At 42.8% G+C, this 13,096-nt stretch overlaps 1 protein-coding gene across 4 annotated transcripts in view; it reads left to right on the top strand.

Annotated features, from left to right (window-relative positions):
• APAF1 (apoptotic peptidase activating factor 1) overlaps positions 1-13,096 on the top strand; it is a 129,705-nt gene that overhangs the window by 108,014 nt on the left and 8,595 nt on the right. For 2 of the 4 annotated variants that reach the window (XM_084796586.1, XM_084796585.1), the window contains exon 27: positions 768-2,977. The exons of the other annotated variants lie outside the window; for them this stretch is intronic. In XM_084796586.1, the coding sequence (XP_084652712.1) occupies positions 768-914 (147 nt within the window). In that variant the 3' untranslated portion in view covers positions 915-2,977. Of the gene's footprint in view, positions 1-767; positions 2,978-13,096 lie in introns of those variants that run through there. 4 annotated transcript variants of the gene reach the window in all.

Raw genomic sequence — 13,096 nt, 5'->3', positions numbered from 1 at the left:
CTGTGTGCTTTCACTTGTGGTGGTTCAGGAAGTGCATGCCACTGTAGTGAGCTTTACCAGACTCTGGTATTTATGTTTTATCAGCCCTGATAGAACACAGGGTAAAGGCGAGTATTCAACCTGCTCTCACGGACAAGGCGGAGTGGCAGGCTCTGTGCTGAGCACACAGGTGCGCACACTGCTGTGTCGGTGCTGCTCAGGCTCTTGGTGCACTGCAAGCATTGTCTCTTGCCCTCAGCTTAGCCCTGAGGTAGGACAGTACATTTTGTGAACGCTGTATGGTAAGAGTAGTGTTAGACTCTTCATGAATTCATGCGGGAGAGGAAGGGGAAGGATGTGCTTAGAGCACCTGCCTCATTGATGTGAGCAGTAATCAGCACAGATTGTCACAAACAGCCTCCACCCCTCCTGGTGAAAGTGTTCTCTAGGGAGACCGTTCTCCTCCCTGTCTGCACTGTGAATAGGAGTACAGTCCCTGGCTATAGAAGAGCATCTCAGTGAAGCCATTCGGTCATGTGCCTGTTCCATGGAGAAGACCCTCCACAGTGCACTGTGTTTACCAGCTCTCCAGTGGGTGCAGTGACCCTGGGTGCAGACATGGCTGGGAGCCATCACTAGGCTAATCAACCAGGCTGAGCAGCTCAGGTGCCATTCCTGCTCATTGTGCGGCGCAGGAGTCAGGAGGAGTTGGGTGAAGGACAGGCTAGCACTACACTTACCGTGCAGTGGACTACCATCTAACAAAAGTTTTGTTTTTCTCTGAACAGTGGTGGAATGTTGTCACTGGGGAATCCTCACAGACTTTCTACACAAATGGAACAAACCTCAAGAAAATTCATGTGTCCCCTGACTTCAGAACATATGTGACTGTTGATAACCTTGGTATTTTATATATCTTACAGGTTTTAGAGTAAAATGGCTAAGCATTAATGCAGCTCAGCTCAATTTTGAGTTGGAAAAAATGGAAACTGTACATCAACTTTTTATAAAGCTGTGAATTGTACTGCAGTATTGCATCCATTGCAAACGTGTTTCTGGATGGATGAATAATGTTAGTCTAGCTGGATGAGTAATAGTATATCTCCAGAAATGAGCACACTTTTACTTTAGTTTTTTTTTTTTAGTCATCATTGTTATTAACAATCTGTCTTTAAACTGCAATGAAATGTAAATCTGTACCTTATTACGCTATTAGTAAGCTTCTTCCTTGATGCATTCAAAGTGGTTGGCATAGTTAATGGGAATCATTTGAAGGAATTCTTTAAGTTGATGCTATCATCAGGCAGGCTGTGCTGCAAGGTAATGGCCGCCGGTTTTCTGAACCACACTTACCCCTAGGGGTATGGTTTTCCAAGTATAATCATGCTGCTTATTTGCACTCTTTAAATTTGCTTTAAAATATTGTGTCTCTGTCCACAGCCTGCAACATTTCTTTGATGACTCAGTGAGTGGTGGGTTTCAGCAGTCCTTTCCATGAGCTAAAGTCATGAGTTAGAGAGATTTCTCTCTGTAGCCGATGAGAGCCCTGTGTGTAGCTGGACTGTGGCTGCCAGTCTGAATTGGGCACCACACTGCACTCTCTGTGTTTTTTGTTTTGTTTTGTTTTTAAAGCCAGGGTTTTTCTAAGTAGCTCTGACTATTCTGGAACTCGCTATGTAGATCAGGCTGGCCTCAAACTTAGATCTGTCTGCCTCTGCCTCCTGAGTGCTGGAGCTAAGGTGGTGCTGCCACCACCTGGCTCTCTCAGATCTTTACTTCTTCCTTGGCTAAGCTGGACCGTTCCTAACCTCTGCCCCACAGTTAGATGGTAGCAAGTCAGTGGCGTGTGAAGCAGTAACGCACACTTTACTTTAATCTATTTGTCATCATCAGTGCTGTTCTTTTTATGACCCCCCCCCCCAACACCCATGTGTCCCTGGGAAATGAGAACTGGTTGTGATCCTCCTGCATCAGGCAGCTAAGTATCTGGGAGAGACGCTGCTGATGCAGAAAGAACTTTGCAACATCAGTAATCCGTTTTGTTTTTAACCCTTTTTTAGGATCTTTAGGTGAAGCTTAGATTTAACCACTTTCCTCTGAAGTATTATTAAAGACAATAGAGATAAATTAGTAGCAGATGTAGCGTTCATATAAAAATCTTTATTTTGCAATAAGAATTAGTGCGTGTTAGCTTTAATAGTAGATAGTCAGTGAAGCTGTTTTTGTTGCCAGTGCATATTACTAGCTGTGGTGTGGGCAGAAGGAATAAACCACTCATTTCTGTTTCTGTTTCTTTCGTTATGGTGCTGAGGATTGAAACCAGGGTGTTGCATATGCTGCACAAGCACTCTACACTGGGCCGCACTCCAGCCCTTGGATGGGCTTTAGGTTAGCACACGCCATTGGGGGCCTACAAGTAGAGTGAAAGAAATCTTGTATATCATTGAGGTTTTTTTTAAACCTTTTTTGTTTGTTAGGTTGAGGAACTAGCTTACGTACGTACTGTGATTTAAACAGATGTGATAAGTGATAAGTCTTAATTTTATACAAATACGTATTTGAATAGTATGTCTTGCTCAGAAGTTGCTGAGAAATCGAACTTTGATTTTCAGATGGCATTAGTGGCTTGTCAGTTCTGTAGCTGGGCTGGTGAAGTAAAACAGTAAATGTAAGTTTTTGAAATATCTCGATTTTTGTCCTAAAAACAAGAGGAAAGAAAGACAAAGCAACACGAGGTAGCTTTTATCGCAGCTCTGGATTGATAGAGAAGGCTTGGCTTGTGGCCTGCAGACGAACACTTTCCTCGCTGTGCTTTTTATGTGAGAAATTGCACTGGACTTTGTATATGTCAGGATGGTTTTGTATCATGTGTTTTACATGCTCTGAAGATTTTTTTGTATTTATAACTTACATGTGTGTATTCCTTTTTTAATTTTTGCCTTGGATACTGTTTAAACATGAATTTTAAAAACAAAACTAAAATTCCTGAAAAATTTGACTCCTTGCTTGACTTTTTTCTGTTGTTAGGAGACTGATTAAACAGCCTTAGGGATGGGCTGAGGAGATGGGCTCAGTCACTACAAACATGAGGAATTATCTTTGATTTTTCAGCCTCTAATCTCAGCACTGGGAAGGCGGAGACAAAAAGATTCCTAGGATTTGCTGTCCGGCCAGTATAGCTGACTTGAACTCCAGGCTGACAGACACTGTCTCCAGAAAAAGGTAGAAAGCAATCAAGAACAACACCTGGTACTGGTCTCAGGCCTTTACACACACACAGATATACATACATGTACACTTACAGACACTCTTAAGACAGACAGACAGACAGACAGAAATACCTATGTATATACTTACACATACCTACATGTACACTTATGCACACACTTAGACACACATGCACACACTGAAATAGCTTCATGTATATTTACATCACACGCATGTGTGCATGCGCCCTCCTGCTTGGTAGCCATGAACTGCTTTAGTTTGTGCTTATCTTGAAATGTCCCTATTTCTCTGTTAATATTAAAAGACAGCTTTGCTGGACACAGCAGTCTTGGTCTGGGGTATTTTGTTCCATGCTAGCCTGGCTTTTTAGGCTTTTTTTTTTTTTTTTGAGAGGTGATCTTATTCTGATTTGGTTCCCTGTGTGAGTTGTTTCCTCTCACAGCAGGTCCCATCGTTTCTTTATTCCCTTAGCATCTTTAATGTGGCGAGGAGAGGCTCTTCTGTGGTCATATCTAGTTGTGAATGTTTTTTGTGCGTGAATGTCATGCCTTTCCTTAGATTTGGGGAATTTTCTATATATAAAATGTATGCTTTAAATACTTTATTTTGTTTGCTTTTAATTTCAACTTTTACTCCATGTATTCTTAGGTTGGTCTCTTGGTCATATTCTAGAGTTCTTGGAAATTGTGGTCATATTTTTTATTATATTGTAATTTTTATTGTGTATATTAATTATACATGATTCTGTGTTATATAAGGACATTTTCATATACGTAGTCAATGTATATTGAGCATGTTTGCTCCAAACTCCCTGTCCTACCCTTTAGCACCCATGTTCTCTCATGTTGGTCCCCTTTATTCTCTTATGAAGTTTCTCTTCTAGAACTTCGATGCCATTTTTAGATTTACTTCATACATGATTTGCTGGCGTGCTCTCACCCCCCGCCCCTGTGTGTGTGTGTGTGTGTGTGTGTGTGTGTGTGTGTGTATCACAAATGAGAGAAAACATACTTTTGTCCTGAGACTGACTTAATATAATTATCTCTAGGTACATAGATTTTCTATAAACATAATTTACTTTTTTGATATGGAGAAGAATTCCATTGAGTATTATATAGTCACATTTTCTTTATCTACTCTGATTTTGGACAGCTAGGTTGGGTCCATAACTTACCTTCTGTTTTATTTTTCTGAGAAACTTCCATAGTGGTTGGTTCATTTCATTTACATCCCCTCCAGCCATGTATGAAGTTCCCTTTTGTCCACATTCTCAGCAAGATTTGTTGTTTTGTTTAGTTTGAGATGAGGGTCTCACTATGTAGCCCTGGCACTAGCTGGATAGTCTAGGCTGATCTTGAACTCATGAAAATTTACCTGCCTCTGCCTCTAAAATGCTGGAATTAAGGTGTGTGTCACCACAGCTGGTGTGTTTGTGGACTTTCTTTCTTTCTTTCTATCTTTCTTTCTTTCTATCTTTCTTTCTATCTTTCTTTCTTTCTTTCTTTCTTTCTTTCTTTCTTTCTTTCTTTCTTTCTTTCTTTCTTTTTATGTATACAGTGTTCTGTCTGCATGCACACCTGCACACCAGAAGAGGGCACCAGATCTCATTATAGATGGTTGTGAACCACCATGTGGTTGCTGGGAATTGAAATCAGGACCTTTGGAAGAACAGCTAGTGCTCGTAACCTCTGAGGCATCTCTCCAGCCCTTGTAGAATTAATAATTGTCCTTCTGACTGGTAGTTTACTTGTTTGTTTTTTTCTGACTGGTAGTTAAAATTCTTATTTTTTTGATGGTTAATGAGACTGTGTCACCAATCTAAAGGTGGTACTAGGGACGATGGAGCCAGTAAATGACACAGACTAAAATTTCATGCACCTGACAATTGTATTCATTGCACCAGACTCTGAGGATTAAGAAAAGTCACATAAGTAAACTGTGTAAGCACAAGGACAAGCCACACATGGCAAAACCGGTGAGGCATATAAACAAATAACAATAGCCAGTTGTATGAACAATCTGAAGTGAGCTTGGTCATATCTGCTGCACCTGGAAGGGCCACGCAAGCGCATGCCAAGAACAGTTCTGTGTTTTTGAGGAAACTGAGGTCCCAAACTCTTGTTTTCTTGGAGTTTTCTCATAAGCACTCCAGATTCTCACAGGACTCTATTCTAGGGCTGTGTTCTGGCAAGGCTGGACATATTTATATGTTTAGTGGTTGTGTTTGATTCTTTGAAAGCTTCATTTCCTTAGCCCATTTACTCTCTTTTCTTCATTTTAAGGCAGTTGTGAGTAGGGAATCGTCCCTCGATTTCTTCCTCGTGGATGCTTGCTGTGTGGAGGAAGGCTACTGATCTTTGTGTTAGTCTTACTCTTTCTCTTTGCTGAAAGTGTTTATTAGATATAAGAATTTTCTGGTGAAATTATTTCATCTCCAAATAAGAATGCTTTGACTTCTCTTCCCATTAATATCCCTTTTATTTCCTTTTCTTGTCTTATTGTTCCAGCCAAGACTTCTAGCACCACAGTGAGTAAGAGTGGAGAAAGTGGACACCATTGTTTTGTTCCTGATTTTAATAGATAAACTTTTTGAGTTTTCTCCCATTCAATATAATGTCATTAACATGTGTTGAGATCTGGTCCCTCTACTCCTCCTCTGTCAGAGCTTTTATTATAAAGAAAGATTTTGGATCTTCTTCAAATTCCTTTTCTTATTGTATTGATGATTATCTGATTTTTGCTTTTCTTACCCCCTCTTACTGTCAGTATTATTTTGACTTATTTTTAATTACTTTTCTTTTGACGATTTCAAACCTGTGTCTGTGCATTCTGACCCCCTCCCCCTTCTGCTGGGATTACAGGCATGTGCCATCACACTGGTCTGCTGGGATTACAGGCATGTGCCTCACACTGGTCTGCTAGGATTACAGGCATGTGCCTCACACTGGTCTGCTGGGATTACAGGCATGTGCCATCACACTGGTCTGCTGGGATTACAGGCATGTGCCTCACACTGGTCTGCTGGGGTTACAGGCATGTGCCTCACACTGGTCTGCTGGGATTACAGGCATGTGCCTCACACTGGTCTGCTGGGATTACAGGCATGTGCCTCACACTGGTCTGCTAGGATTACAGGCATGTGCCTCACACTGGTCTGCTGGGATTACAGGCATGTGCCTCACACTGGTCTGCTAGGATTACAGGCATGTGCCTCACACTGGTCTGCTGGGATTACAGGCATGTGCCTCACACTGGTCTGCTGGGATTACAGGCATGTGCCTCACACTGGTCTGCTAGGATTACAGGCATGTGCCTCACACTGGTCTGCTAGGATTACAGGCATGTGCCTCACACTGGTCTGCTAGGATTACAGGCATGTGCCTCACACTGGTCTGCTGGGATTACAGGCATGTGCCTCACACTGGTCTGCTGGGGTTACAGGCATGTGCCTCACACTGGTCTGCTGGGATTACAGGCATGTGCCTCACACTGGTCTGCTGAGGTTACAGGCATGTGCCTCACACTGGTCTGCTGGGATTACAGGCATGTGCCTCACACTGGTCTGCTAGGATTACAGGCGTGTGCCTCACACTGGTCTGCTAGGATTACAGGCATGTGCCTCACACTGGTCTGCTGGGATTACAGGCATGTGCCTCACACTGGTCTGCTGGGATTACAGGCATGTGCCTCACACTGGTCTGCTAGGATTACAGGCGTGTGCCTCACACTGGTCTGCTAGGATTACAGGCATGTGCCTCACACTGGTCTGCTAGGATTACAGGCATGTGCCTCACACTGGTCTGCTAGGATTACAGGCGTGTGCCTCACACTGGTCTTCACCTTCTCTTATTCTCCTTCCTCTGCTCTCACCCCACCCTGACAAATAGAATTTGGTGACTGGGGCCATCTGTTAACTTATTTTTAAAATGCTATATTTTCATCTCCCTTACATTTATTTAGTTTACATATGTTACTTGTTGTACAGCCTGTTGTAATTCCATCTTGCTTTGTTTTCTCTGTGATATTACTGTTCTTTATCCTCTCTTTCTCAGTGGCATTTGACCCTGTGAGCCATTCTGCTATGTTAAACTATTTTCTTGGTGGATGCTTCTTATTCAGTTTCCTCATAAACAATAATATTATTAAGGACATTCCTATTGAATGAGTTTTCCTTTGGTATCTTCATATGATTTCTGAGATTTCAAATGCATATCATGGAATTACCAGAAATGATTTTATCAATTATCTTAATAGTTTAAAGACCAAACACTGAACATTAGGGCAATGACATATATTTTTTTGGTGTTCTTATTGCTGGAGATCTAGATGACAACCAGAAACTAATTTTCAGATAAATAATTTATATAGTTAAAAAAAAAATAGTCCACGAGAGCCAGGCGTGGTGGCACACACCTTTAGTCCCAGCACTCAGGAGGCAGAGGCAGGTGGATCGATGTGAGTTCAAGGCAGTCTGGTCTGCAGAGCAAGTTTCAGGAGAGCCAAAGCTATACAGAGAAACTCTGTCTCAAAAAGAAAACGAAAACAAAACCAAAACCCAGCCCAGTGTAATGGCACATGCCTTTAATCCCAGTACTCTGGGAGGCAGAGGCAGGTGGCAGCTCTGAGAAGCAGAGGGCCAGCCTGGTCTACAAAGTGAGTTCACAACACCAAAGGCTACAAAGATAAAACCTGTCTCAAAAACCAAGAAGAAAAATGTTTTAAATCATAATTTTAAAAAAAATCTAAGGAGAATCATTGTCTTAGTTTGGTCATATTAATGAATTATGAAACCTTTTTCGGTACTAATTTGAAATGTCTTTAATGCTTTATTTTATGAACACAAAATTACCTTAGTAAAAATAGAATACAGCTTTGTGAACAATTAAGACTTACTTACAGTTATCTAAGTTTGCTTTACAAGAATTACAGTAGTACATCTCCTTACCACAACAGGAAGTCACGTCAGAGGGTTACAACATCCTGAACATCCTAATCCTCTGTGAGCCCCACCCAGGGTACTTAAAAATTTTTTTTTCTTTGAGAATTTCACACGCATACTGTGTTTTACTCAAATCCACTCCCACTCTTTTCCATCCAGCTCCTATCAGAACACCCTACCGTGTCCCTCTCCTAATTTAATCTACATACGTTTTTTTCTTTTTGAGACAGGGTCTCACTGCGTAGGCCTGGCTATTCTGGATCTTGCTCTGCAGACCAGGCTGGCCTTGAACTTACAGACATCTGCCTCTTTCTGACTCCCAGGTTCTGAGATGTAAGGCATGTGCCATGATAACCAGCTTTATGCACTTTCTCCCCCCCACTAAGCCTAGCCAGTGCTGCTAGTAGGTACACGGGTGTCGGGGTCATACTCTGAAACAGAGGCAGCTCATCAGGGGCCACATTCCAGAGAAAACCGGCTCTCCCCATCTCCACCCCAGTAGCAATCAGCTGTCGGTAGCCACTTCAGCAAGGGGTGGGGTGTTGTGAGCCCCTCTCTGGCCATGCTAGGATTTTCACTGGCGTGACCTAGTGCAAGTCTTGTACATGCCACCATAGCTGTGTTAAGTCATATGCCCTGCCATGTCCAGCAAGTCTCTTCAGACCTCTGGTTCTTAGTCTTTCCATCCACTTTTCGATGATCCCTGAATCTTGTGGGTAATGAGTGTGATGTATGTGTAGTCCCACTTAGGGCTGAACACTCCAAAGTCCCTTATATTTTCTGTACTTTGACCAGTTGTCTCTATATTAATCAGCAACCACTGCAAAAAGAAGCTTCTCTGATGAGGATTGAGATCTACACTAATTTTAGAAGACAGTTTGATTTATTTAGCAAAATAATAGGTTCTCTTCCTAGAGCCCATGATCTGCTTAGCCAAGGGTTCATAACGGTACAAAGCACGAAGTCTGTTTTGTGAAATGGACCTTAAACCCAATTATAAAGCAGATGGTTACCCCCCACAGCCTCTGTGTCACTATTGTACCAGTGTCTGGTATATCTTCTTGTTGGTGTTGTTGTTTTTCCTGAGTCAGGGTCTCTCTGTGTAGCCTTGGCTGTCCTAGACTCACTTTGTAGACCAGGCTGGCCTTGAACTCACAGCGATCCGCCTGCCTCTGCCTCCCGAGTGCTGGGATTAAAGGTGTGCGCCACCACCGCCCGGCATGTCTGGTATATCTTGTCAGGCCAGTTATGTGGTCATCACTATAGCTTGCAGCCTACAACTTGGTGAGACTGTTGATGACTTCTCTTCCTCAGCAACCTGCATAGCACCTCCCAGTACTGTGAACACTTACTAGGAGGGAGGAAGATTCTAGGTCAGTGCCAGTTTGACTTTTTTATGTCCTGTGATGTCTTACCATAAAGTTCTGATTGGTTTCTGAGAACGATGTTTATAGCCTCAACAGTGTGGGGATCTGTGGAACCCCCTTGACCAACTCCAGGGGAAGCTGGGCTTTATGAGTGATACCTATGACTTCTGAAAGAGGCATTATCCCCTTATATATCTCTTTGTGTCTCCCATCCTCTGTCTTTTCAAAGCTAGGATCCACATATGAGAGAGAACATGTGGTGTTTGTTGTAGGCATTGATCTTTTAAAAACCTACTTTGCTTGAGGTTCTTTAATGACTCTACTTTCCTTCCAACCCACCTACCCTAGATAGGAGAGAAAAAAGTTGAATGAGAACAGGAGAAGTAGACCTTTTTAGACTTAGTTCCTTGGGCCAATTCCATTCTTCGTCATCAGTATTCCAGCAGACCTGTTAAACAGCACACCAGCAATTCAGCAAAAGTGACTACAGCCTCAGCAGCCGGAATCCGGAGCAGCAGCCGAAACCGGAGCAGCAACCAAAACCTGGAACCTCTAAGTATTCTCTGGAGCGTTTCTCTCTAGGAGCATCTCTAAGTGAAGCAATGAACAACCAAGCAATGTGAAGCAATGATGCAAAAGGCCAAAAGCCAAGCCTCTGGTTTTGGGCTCATACTTGTCTCCTCTCAGAGTCTGTACCAGGATGTTTATCAGCTGGCAAAGACCATGCCTTCTGCAAGAGGCAGTTCCCTTTCTAGCGGACAAACACCACATGGCCTCTCACATCCCTCACTTGGGATCAAAACAAAAACAAGTTTACATCCAATACAGTTTGTCTCTCTGGGTCTGGGTTACCTGGCTCAAAATGATTATTTCCAGGTCCATCCATTTACCTGTGAATTTAATAATTTCATTTTTATACTCAATAAAATTCTGTTGTGCAAATGAAAAGATGGCTTAGTGGTTATGAGCACCTGTTGTTCTTACAGAAGGCCTATGTTTGACTCCCAGCATTTACAGTTCAGGGGATCCAGTGCTGTCTTTTAACCTTCATGAGTACCAGGCACACATGTGAGGCAGATCAAACACTTATACACATAAAATAAAAATGTTAAATATGAAAATGAAAAGAAAATAATAAAATTTCACTGTGTATGTACGAACTACATTCTCATGATCAATTCATCAATTGATGGATATCTGTGCTGTTCCCATTTCCTGATTATTGTGCATAGAGCAGCAAGGAACCTGTGGGAAGGATTGTAAGCTTTGTCACAGGTGAAAACAGTCTTGGCGGGCTTTGCCCTTGGACACACCACGGATACTCCCTGAGATTAACCTTGAGATAGACTGGGTGGAGCCATCTTGGGCCTGGAATTCAGGAAGCCGACTTGACCCTCAATGGGAGAGGGAGAGTGCCCCTTGCACATGACAGACAAGCAGGTGGAGAGGACAGAGAGAGCAGCAGGTTCAGACCAAGCTTGAGTGCACGTGGACTGGGAAGAGGATCAGCAAACCGGCCGGACCAGCGCCAGGCCAGAGACACCTAGGGACCCGTCCCGTGGAACGGATGCCGGAAGGTTCACTCTTGTGTCCCTTTAACCCCTTTTCCTTCTTGTGTAAGCTAGTTGGGTTGTATAATAAGGTTTAATTGTTAAGAAACAGCCAACAGGAACCTACATTAGCAAGTATCTCTATATTAAGATATAGAGTCCTTTGGATATATGCCCAGATGTCGTAGATCTGGGTCATATGGTAGGTACATTTATACTCTTTTGAGAAACCCCACATCGATTTCCTTAGTGGCTGTGTTAGTTTGCACCCTCACCAACAGTAAACAAGAACTCCCTTTCCCTGAAATCCTCACTAACATTTGCTCCTGCTTGTTTTCTTGAACTTAGCTCTTCTGGCTGAGGTAAGATGAAAGCTCAGTGTAGTTTCAATTTGCCTTTCCCTGATGTCCAAGGATGTGGAACATTTCAAAAACTATTCCTTAGACATTTTCCTGTCCCTCAGGTTGTTGAGATGGTTTTGAGGCTCAGGGATGCTTGCAGCATTCCCAGCAGAGAAATAAAGGCAAAATCCCCTAAGGAGTGAGACGAAAGACCAGACTTGTATCTAAGAGGACGGGGCATAAGAATTTGAAAGCTGAGGTGCTTCTGCTGTTGGAGCATTCAGTCGAAGTTCTAAAGAAAAGTTAGCAATTGTAGGTGTCTAAGGGGACAATTGTGCAAGGGTTACCACATCCTTAGAAGTTAATTTCATGAATTCAACCAGTCATTGAACATTGACTTAGAGAAAACAAAACATTGTCACTGCAAAAGTTTGGATAAGATTATACATAATGTGAAAATATCTTTTTTTTCATTTGCATCTTCTTTAACCCTAGGATTCCTCCTGCGTGCGTGCGTGCGTGCGTGTGTGTGTGTGTGTGTGTGTGTGTGTGTGTGTGTGTATGTGTGCACGTGCTTCTCTTGTCTTCCATCTTCTACTTGGGTTTCTATGTTCACATGGTTCACCGGACTCTGATTGTTACCTGCTTTCTCAGTTGCCTTTCAGTACTTCCATGAGGTGTGTACTACGAAGTGGTCCATGAGGTAGGTGCTCTGTTAGCTTCATCACCCTGAGAACTCTCTCTCGGGGCCTCTGCCTACCACCAGCATGCACTGCCCACACCCTCTGCTGGCACAAACTTTCGTAGGCCTTTAAGGTTTTCTTTTCTTTTTTTTTTCTTTTTTTTTTTTTTTTGGTTTTTTGAGACAGGGTCTCTCTGTGTAGTCTTGGCTGTCCTGGACTCACTTTGTAGACCAGGCTGGCCTCGAACTCACAGTGATCCACCTGCCTCTGCCTCCTGAGTGCTGGGACTAAAGGCGTGTGCCACCACGCCCGGCAGCCATTAAGGTTTTCGAACCTACTTTATTTGGGGTTCTTTAATGCTTATATTTCCTTTCCAACCCACCTACCCTAGATAGGAGAGAAAAGAGGCTAATGGGAACATGAGAAGTAGACCTTTTTGACTCGGTTCCTTGGAGCAATTCTACTCATCGTGTTCAGGATTCCAGCAGACCTGTTAAACAGCACACCAGCGATTCAGCAAAGGTGACTGCAACGACAGCAGTCAGAACGCGGAGCAGCACCTGGAACCCGGAACCTCAAAGTGTTCTCTGGAGTGTTTCTCTCTAGGAATGTCTCGAAGTGGAGTGATAGATAGCCAAACAGTAGGAAGTAATACCCAAACCAAAGCCCTGCCTCTTGTTTTGGGCTTATGTGTGTATCTTCTTTCAGAGTCCTCACTAGGATGTTTATCAGTTGGCAAAGACCATGCCCTTGCAAGAGTGGATAAACACCATGTGTTCTCTCAAAAGTCTATTTCCAAGGGACAAACCACACACCCTCACACGTCTGTTTCACATCCCACACTTGGGATCAAAACAAAAACATGTTTACATCCACTACATACGTTTTTCATTATTGAGATTTCTTTTACTCCTTGCCTTGAACCCTTTCTTAATGAACCTAGCCTGTATTGATTAGTTTTCCTGTTGCTATGATAGAATACTGACAGAGGCAACTTAAAGGAGAAAGG

Source organism: Acomys minous (genome assembly GCF_964271855.1).
Source record: "Acomys minous genome assembly, chromosome: 9".
Lineage (NCBI taxonomy): Eukaryota > Metazoa > Chordata > Mammalia > Rodentia > Muridae > Acomys > Acomys minous.
Note: the sequence above shows the minus strand (reverse complement) of the source record. Positions and strands in the feature narration are given on the sequence as shown.